This window comes from Pristis pectinata, chromosome 23, assembly GCF_009764475.1.
Source record: "Pristis pectinata isolate sPriPec2 chromosome 23, sPriPec2.1.pri, whole genome shotgun sequence".
Classification (NCBI taxonomy): domain Eukaryota; kingdom Metazoa; phylum Chordata; class Chondrichthyes; order Rhinopristiformes; family Pristidae; genus Pristis; species Pristis pectinata.
Genome location: NC_067427.1, coordinates 6,243,378 through 6,252,500, shown reverse-complemented (window position 1 = coordinate 6,252,500; position 9,123 = coordinate 6,243,378). Strand labels below are relative to the sequence as shown.

The following is a 9,123-nucleotide window of genomic DNA, read 5'->3' as shown; positions in this document are numbered from 1 at the left end:
ACACTTCGCACTGAAAAATCATTCATTCTATTTATTCTATCCAAACACTTCCACTGAACAAATCTACAATGACACTGATCTGAACAAGGCTGAAAGATCTAAATTTCATGCAGACCCACAGCTTACTTCACTTTTGATTAAAAATATTTGCAAACCAAATCAGGACCATAAATAGAAAAACAAAGCAATATTGACTTGGAGACATGTTACTTTAAAAATATAAAAGGGCACATAATCATATTAAAAAAGATTACATGGCAGCTAAAATTGTGCCAATCGATTAGTTTGGCAAATCAAACATTCTGTTGATTACCAGAACAATTAATCACATTTCTGGATGCATTCATTCATCATAAAAATAGTACATCTTTCTGACTGCACAAGGACTGGATGCCTCGCACGGCAATGCGTTAACGTCACATGGAATGAACCCTAGCTCATTTGGACTTCATTTTTCAGCCAATCCATATGCTAATTGCCACACTAACAGCTCAAGACCTAAAATACATTCCAGTGTTTGTTTTGTTGGTGCAATTAGAGCTGCAACAAAACCATCACTGGTGGATTCAAAGCTTTGGGCATCATGTATCCCAAAGCTTTGGAGGTACCCAGTCGGAAATAGTAACATTCATCTGAAGATATTCAATCAAGGACAACAGAACATGAATTACAGCAGTAATGAAGCATCAAAATTGACATACCAGCTTTGAATGTGTGCTAAACAAACAGAACATTGAAACCTGCGACAGCCTTAAACACAATGTTTACTGTGCTCCATACAAGAGGATCAAAGTGACTTGATTAAACATATCCCCCGACACTTAATGGCAAAATATTTTTCACTAATAACAGAATATCAACTGCATGCATCAAGTCTACACAACTTTCAGTTGTCTTCTCCTTTTCTTCTGAAGTCCAAACTTATGAGTTTATTCTTATTTACATGGGAACCAAGTATCATAGTATTTCCAGATCAGAAATATTTAACCAATCACCAGAGAAAATATATAGGTTCTGAACCTTTATTCTAGATCATGATCAAAGATTAGCAACAAAAATAATCATTTTTACTAACAGTACAAATAAAGAAACATAACAAGCCTGTTTAAGAAAATTATTCAATATATGACTGGACAGAACATAATTGAAAATGAAAGATTTATGGGAGTACAGAAAACATTATCAACAAAATGAAAACATCCTCTATAAATTAAAAAAAACCATTGGCGCCAAATACTTCAAACACGTCCACCAAGAGCAACCAACTCAATAACTTGTCAATTAATCACCAGAGAGCAATTATTCAATTCCTAGCTGACACTAGCACTGTAATTTCATTTTATATTTTTAGTGTCTCCATATCAACTATCCAACTTTAATATAACATTATAATCAAAGATTCTGAGAACCCAACATTAAACACAAGCACTGCCCAAATTATAAAATTTCTGTCAAACAAGGAGTGTGAGATCATTATACACTGGGTAACAACGTAGAAACATTTTACCCTTTATGTAAATGAAATCTAGATATCCAAACAAACGTCAGGCTACATTGAAGAAAAACATTTCCTAAAACTAAATGAATGAAAACTGAGAAACAATTGCCCTAATACAGAATATATTCCCCCCCCCCCCCACCATTACTTAGCAGTCTCAAATTTGTACTTGGTCATGAACCAGGCAGATATAGAAGTAGATTTCAACTATTTATATTTACAGTACAATTCCATAAGCTAGTCTATATATCCAGAACAATTTTATATTTATCATTCTTCTTGTTCACACTATTTCAAAAGGTATTGATTGATAATTTTCCAATAGTCTTAGCCACCAATGTCAATATCAGGTAGACAAAAGAGTACCTTTTTTTAAAAAAAACTTAAATAAATCAAACAGTTCTTATATGGCCAGTCAAGAGTTAACTTGTTTTGTAAAGATAGTGTACCAACTTCAATAAAACAATTTCGTCTATTCTAAACAAGTGACCACAATACAGAAAAGGCAGACCAATCCATCAGCTAGCTGGAACGAACAAGCAAATTTGGCAAACCAATAAAGGTGAGCACTGACAGAAGTTAAAAATTTATATTAAATATTGACATGAATTATTTACCAAATTCATACTTAAAAGACATGAATGGTTTATTGAATAAGAGCCACCATGACAAGAGGTCAGCATCTAATGCAAGAAAGTAGACTTTGGCAGAGATATGCTATCTCAACAATGCTGATCATCTTGATCAAACAACAGCTTAAGAGTGAACTGAGCATTTTTCTCACTACAAGTCTGCAGCACCAACTAAGAGACTAACGCAAATTAATCTCTCAAACAACAGATATTACCAGCCAATTTATTATGGAGACTCAGCATGATCAGAAAGAATGTTCCACAAACATGCTGCGTATCAGTGTGTTAAGATGGTGATTTCAGTCTTTTTCCCCCAACTTGATCAAAAATAACTGCCGTCCCCATAGATAGTACAATGCTTCCATGTAAAAAAAGAATTCCATTGCAATAAGCTTGTAGTTATGAATTTAGATTAAGGCATTTCTTTAATATTCTTACACATTTTACCAAGCAACAATTTCTGCATTTGTCTGTCTTCCACTAATACAAACATATCTGATTATTCAAAACATCCAAATATGTCCCCAATTGCTAACATTATAACAACAGGATCCCAGTATATTTGAAAATATTAATGCCAACAATTTAATATAAAGCCTGGAAAAGCAAAAGTTATTCTTGGACATCACTGCTGACTGCTTTAAGGAAATGGCCAGTTTTTCATTACTAGTGCTATTGAATTATCTATTCGTTCCTCAGCATAATCAATTTAATCTGTAATGACACAAATCCTTAAATCATTATTTTAATGTTACAGGTTCTTTTTTTTTATTAGTTTGTACAGTCCAGTCAATCAAAACTGTCTATGAAAAATAAAAACAACCCACTCAAAAGTCTCAATTTTCAAAATTAATCTCCCCCAATCTTGGGGGAAAAAAATCAGATGTGCAAGTTAGAAGGTAGTTTCATTTAACCACATTGTGTAGCAATTACAACAGAACAGCATTTGCCTTGTCAAGATCGAACATACACACCAATAAAAGAATTATTTCCATACATCATATTTGTATTGAACATCAAATCTTGTTTTAATCTGCAGGTGAAATAGAGGATGAAGACACAAATCCTTGTAATCACATCAAAGCTTCCATGAACAAAATAGTCACAAAGTAGTATAGAATAAAATTTGGATACAAGTGATCATTTTCTTCATTTCTCTTCAGACATAAAGAATTCAACAACCAGCCAAACCAGCCAAGCAGCCCTTTTACTCCCCCTGCGGAAACCTCCTGCAGCCTAGGAGTTCATTAAGTTTTATGATCTTCTTCAAGTCTGTTCCGCTTATAAGCCTCACAATGGCTACAAATCTGGTGAACCATCAGTACACCATTAGACAGCTTCAGCAAATCAATGTCATTTACTTTTTTCAGTCGAGTTGGTTGTATATCTTAAAAGTTTATTTGACATCTGTCCATATATTTTTTCAGTGCATTTTATCCAGTATCTTTAACTTTAATAGACAAGCTACTAAGATGACAGCTGGATAAATTAGCTGACACTATTGCACATTAGAAACTAAACGATTTTTATGACCCTCGAATATATTACTGAGGGGGTGGGGGGGAACGATAACGAAGTTATTTTTAATATTAAGGTGGTGAAAAGTTTTTTTAAATTGTTAAAAACCACAAGAATTTAGATTGATCTAAAACAGGAGCTATGTGCAACTACATTTTCTTATTGCATGCATGGAACAAGGATGGAGGATTTAATATAATCCAAATTGTCAATGCACTCACAATAAAGCACCAAAAATGCACCAATAAAAGAATCATTTCAAGTGAAGACTTAATGCTTTCATTTAAAGAAATTATAAGGAAAAATGTTCTAAAACTGCTCTTACTCACATTTCTAGTTTCCTAAACTACATTTCAACTGCTCCTATAGGGACCATTAGAAGTACAATGTTGCATGAATTCTACAATCTAATTTCAAAGACACTAATCTCTCTGTATTGGTAGTGTTGACACTGATGGAGCCAAACATCCCCGTAATCTGCCTCAGTGAAATACAAGTCCATTGTTATCAAAGCGAAAGCATGGTACCAGCGCTCTAATTAGGATAACTTCTTCAGTTGGGGTATGGCGATACCAAAAGAAATCCTATAATACTCAAATCTGTCCATTGAGCAGAGGTTTGTGTCGTTTGTATTTCCACAAGAAAGAAAATTGTGTCATGGAAGCAGCGGGAAAGACTCGTCAAAGTGCACCCTGCTGACATCTTGCAGAAATCTAAACTTTTCTGCATTCCAAAAATAAAATCTGTTATGCCCAGTGGTGAAGAAAACTGATAAGAGTATTTTCAGAACTCGTCTGGTGCCATACTTCATTTAAATCGCTGGCTTTAAACCAATACACATGCTGATACATTCAAAATACTATCCGCTGCAACAAAAGGCCAGACTGCCACGCTTCCACAAAACGTCATAGTTATTGCTTCGCATCAAAATGCAGGTTACCATTGTTTCGAAATCAGTTGTTTAATGTGATAATTGAGAAAAATATTGATCGGCAGAAAAAATACCTTAAAAACGGGTGAGGGATTACGGCCTTTACGAAAAAGCCCGCTACCTTGTGGTAAAGTGAAGGAATGCATACAATCGGGCCGACTTTTACAATCGAGTTATCTCAAATATACTAATTTTTGAATGCACTTTCCATGTCTCGAAGATGCTCTAATACAATCTATGAAAGCCCAGACCAACTCAATCCAAGCCACAAGTTCAGACAATATATTTATAACCCGAAAAACGGGCGTGTGGGTGCTTCCAAGATAGGAGAAGCAGCTGTGACACCCACCCAGAAGTGCTGGGTCATAATTAAACTATCTAAAACAAAACAATGTTCCATTAATTAAGCCTAGAAGTAATAAACCGGGTTCTTAGAGCTACGATGCAAATACTGGCTTTGCTAGTGATGTTCCATATTGCTAGCTTCAATCCCTTGCCAAAGTGTGTGTTGTGTAGCATCTTGTATCACAGGATATGCCAATCTTAAAGCCATATTTCTATGTAAAGGTAACATTCTAACCATAAACAACTAAAACTTCCCTCATTACCATGTCAAAAGAAAAGTAAAAAACGGAAATAATTTCTCCAGTGCCAAAATAAATTGTTAGCATTCAAAATCTTCAGAAGTGTTTTTTTTACTCTGGCCGAAGAATTGATGAATTCTTTTTTACAACGCCATCTGTTCACGCAGTAAATGTACTCGAGTTTTATTTAATATCTCAAGGATATTAGACATTCGGAACAGTTGTATTTGTATTTTTATATTATATTCATATATGTATTTAATTAAGTTCTTCGGTTACAACTTAATGGACGTTTTATCTGCAGGATTAGTCGTGGCATTTTCGCTTTCCGTCGAACTTTTTTCCTAGGTTATTGGAAAAGTGTCTGCACAATCCCGATAACTGTACTGCCTTTTATAAAGACAAATCCAAGCAAAACTGATAAAGAAACCTCCCGAGTAAAATCGGTTTCTATAATCCCGTTTAAATCGCGTCAGAAATGTCATCACTCGGGAAAGAATACCACACGTGTGGAAATATTTGTCATCATCTCAGATTTGCTATTATCCAAGTCCTGCCAAACACTGGACCTCCAACAATAAAACATCACTGCAACATTTCTACCAGAATGCAACGCCACACGTTTCCTTCAGAATTATTGTGGTGTTGGATTTGATGGAAACTATGTTTCCGAGGCTCAGTCAAACGCGTGTCCTGATCGGTTTCATCGCGTTTATAATTTCACAATACAGTATATGAATGCTGTACCTGAATAGCAGTCGGACCATTTACAAAGATCCGAGTTCTAAATTTATTGGATTTACTTTATGATGCCTGCAACAGAGATTTAAAATCAACTTTGGAACAAGAAAAATAACAGAAATAGTAACTAGAAGAGCCAGGCCAAATCTCCACACTGACGTGACATCTTCTCTGCAAAATACCGTCTGAAATGTGTTCCTCAGAGACACAAACTTTGGAGACTTTTCCCCCCACCTACACTTCTATTTTACGTTTTCTTTGTTATGCGAGCTAAACCTTCCAGTTAAACCTTCAACAACGCCTTGACAACAAGCAGCGAAAATTTCACTGAATGCTATTCAAGGTAAAATAAAAGGGCTCCCGATCCCTGAAAGAAAACACCTTGGCGGAATAGTCATTTCTCTCATCTCTAATACAGCCCGCTTCATCATCACTTTGGTCCCAAACCAAACGGGCAAACTAAAGCGCATCAGAAATGAAAACTTCAAACATGAAAAACTAAACCCGGAGTTGGATGCTATGATACGGTTTCAAAGTTAAGACGCGAGGAATTTAGAATATTTAATTGCACCGATACGTAAAAAAAACCCTAAAGACTGCGGTGGTTTAAATCTTTACTGTACACGAGTTGAGATTTTGTTCAGATGCCTTTGAAAATCTAACATAGATAATCCGGACTGTACAAGAAACACAATCTGCATTAAAAGCAACGCAGCCCAATCTGCCATTGTGTACTTTGAATATATTTTCTTACAATTAATTTACGGATAATAAAGCACTCTAAAAGACTGCTTCAAGGAATTTTGTTGCAATTTTGCAATAGTGCATTTCCCAAAACCCTGAACTCCGAATAAACCGAGCACCAGCATTTCCTATTCAACGCAATCGCTCCAAATTACTGCAAAAACATATCAGACGACCGCTCTCAACAATACAACTACCACTCTACTCCAGATATTGGGACGATTGTCATTTTTCCCCCCGATTCAAAGTCCGACTATAGTTTTAGTTTGTGATGCAAAAATCTCACACACGCCGCTACTTTTCTGCTCCGCATTGAGCAAAGTGCGCCAAAGGCGGCTGTATTGTGGGTGCCAGAGGCGATGTGTTCTGGGTGATATACGAGCATTTTAATGCACATTTCATTTAGCATCACCGTTATGAATTGTTAAATTTAGTGAAGCATTATTACAGTGTGCAAAATGAAATAGGAGAGGAACAGAAATCAAGATGGCGGTGCACATGCCGCCGGAGTTCAGGCTGCACAAGTAACACACAGTGTGGGTTAAAATTAACCGGGAGCTCTACCTGTTTTCTCCTTTATTTCGCACAGGACGCTGAACAGGGCCGGCTTCATTCTGTGGCAATTTAACGCGTGTTTCCTGCAAACACAAGAAGAGTGGGGGAAAGAGGGAGAGGGGAGGGAGGGGGGTGAAAGAAGGAAAAGAGAGAAAATATAAGTAATTAACAAGATTTATAGCACTCAAAGTCAAAAATATGGCGGCGAATTTGAGCGCTAAAAACACACAAAAAAAAAGATTTTTTTTCGCAAGGCCACCAACTTTGCTTGTGCTTCGTCCAGGCTCTGGTCGGTGATGGTCATGATCTGGTGGAGGATGTCCCCGATGTCTTGCTTTCTTCCGTCGCCGTCTGCACCTTCATGTCCTTGCACATGTGGAGGCAGCCCCATGCCCCCCTGAACCGAGTGTCCAGCCAAGCTCACACCGGGATGAGTCTGCATCATCCTGGATTGATCGTCCATACTCTGCCGCAGCAGCACACGGGAGAAATTTATATATATAAAACAATATATATAATATATAAATCAAGTACAGGTAGCGCTGGAGCCGAGGGAGAGGCAGGGCTGGGGAGGGGGGAAAACACACTTGCTTTGGCTGCTTTCAATTCCTTATTTTTCTCCCCCAAAAAAAAACTTGTCACAAAAAAGACTGAAAAATAATTTTTTTAAAAAAAAAATCCAAGATCTCGCTTTAAAAAAACCCCTCTACAGAAACAAGATCAAAAGTAAAGCTGCTTCTTCAAAAGACAGAAGGGAAATAATAATAATAAAAGATCATAAAAATGATTCGCCGGATCAATTTACGAGCCAACTCTTTATGTTTTTGATGGCCGCTTTGGTGAGGGATTGACAGACTGCCAATGCCACTCACTCACTGCAGACGTGTCAGAGTTTAAGGGAAAGAGAAAAAAATATATTTATATATATATATATATATATATATATATATATATATATATAAAATGCAAACTCCGCCCTCGCTTCGACAGGGCGGCCCGTGGCGGGGAGAGCGGTCGGAGCCCGGCAATGCCCCTCACTCACTGCCCGGCCGCACAGTCACTCCTCATCCCTGTCACTCCCACACACTTTTATCCCCCTTGCTTTATTTCTCCCTCTCTCTCTCTCTCTCTTTCCCTCCTCTGTTTATTCTTTCTCTTCAATCCATCCCCTGAACTCGACGGAAATGTTTTTTTTCGCGCCGACCTCCCCCCCCTTCTCCTCCCGCCGTCGACGTCCGTCAAGAGACGAAGCCGCGCCCCTCCCGCCTCTTTCGGCGTGACGGACAGCTGGCCGTCCGCCCAATCGCCGGCCGTCCTCGGCCGGATGGGCCAATGGCGAGGCGGCGGGGGCGGGACGCGGCTCGGCGGCGTCAAGTTCAGCTGGCGGGGTGGCGGGGAGGGGGGAGGAGGGGGAGGGTTTGTATTTAACGGTCGGCAACTTGTGATTGGCCCGTTTCGAAAGGGAGCGAGCAACCCCCCACCCTCCGAACGCTGACGTCACCCGCACGCGGCGCAGGGCCGCTGGTTACCATGGCAGCAGACGACTTTATTGGGAGCGCTCTATTGTTGCCTGGTGGCCATCTCTGAGCCGCGGTGCGGGCATCGGCAGCCGAGCAACAACTCAATGGCCACGCACGGGAAATAGAAAGGCTCCGAAGTTGCTCCAGTGTTTAAATTAATACCGAAACTGCACGCTTTTACGTTTTCTTTCATCTTGCCGCCTTGGAAAACAAGCGAGGCATTGCATTATTTCCAAAGCTTACACTACTTTAGAACCCAGCGAAATCTTGCAAATGGAAGAGTTATTTGCAAAATGTTGCAATTTACAAATGTCTATGTTGAATGTTGCAATTCTTTGATTGCGCTGCTTCCATGCATGAGTTTTATTTACAATCCATGCAGTTGTTCCTTTTTTTTATG

At 38.5% G+C, this 9,123-nt stretch overlaps 1 protein-coding gene across 2 annotated transcripts in view; it reads right to left on the bottom strand.

Moving 5' to 3' along the window:
- Positions 1–8,382, bottom strand: part of LOC127582006 (pre-B-cell leukemia transcription factor 3) — a 160,421-nt gene extending 152,039 nt beyond the window's left edge. Inside the window, exons 1-2 of one of the 2 annotated variants that reach the window (XM_052036914.1) lie at positions 7,467–8,382; positions 7,213–7,286 (exon numbers count right to left, since the gene is read on the bottom strand). In XM_052036914.1, coding sequence (XP_051892874.1) covers positions 7,213–7,286; positions 7,467–7,666 — 274 coding nt within the window. In that variant the 5' untranslated portion in view covers positions 7,667–8,382. The remainder of the gene's footprint in view (positions 1–7,212; positions 7,287–7,466) is intronic. The other variant, XM_052036916.1, reaches the window with a different exon arrangement.
- Between the last annotated feature and the right edge of the window lie 741 nt (positions 8,383–9,123).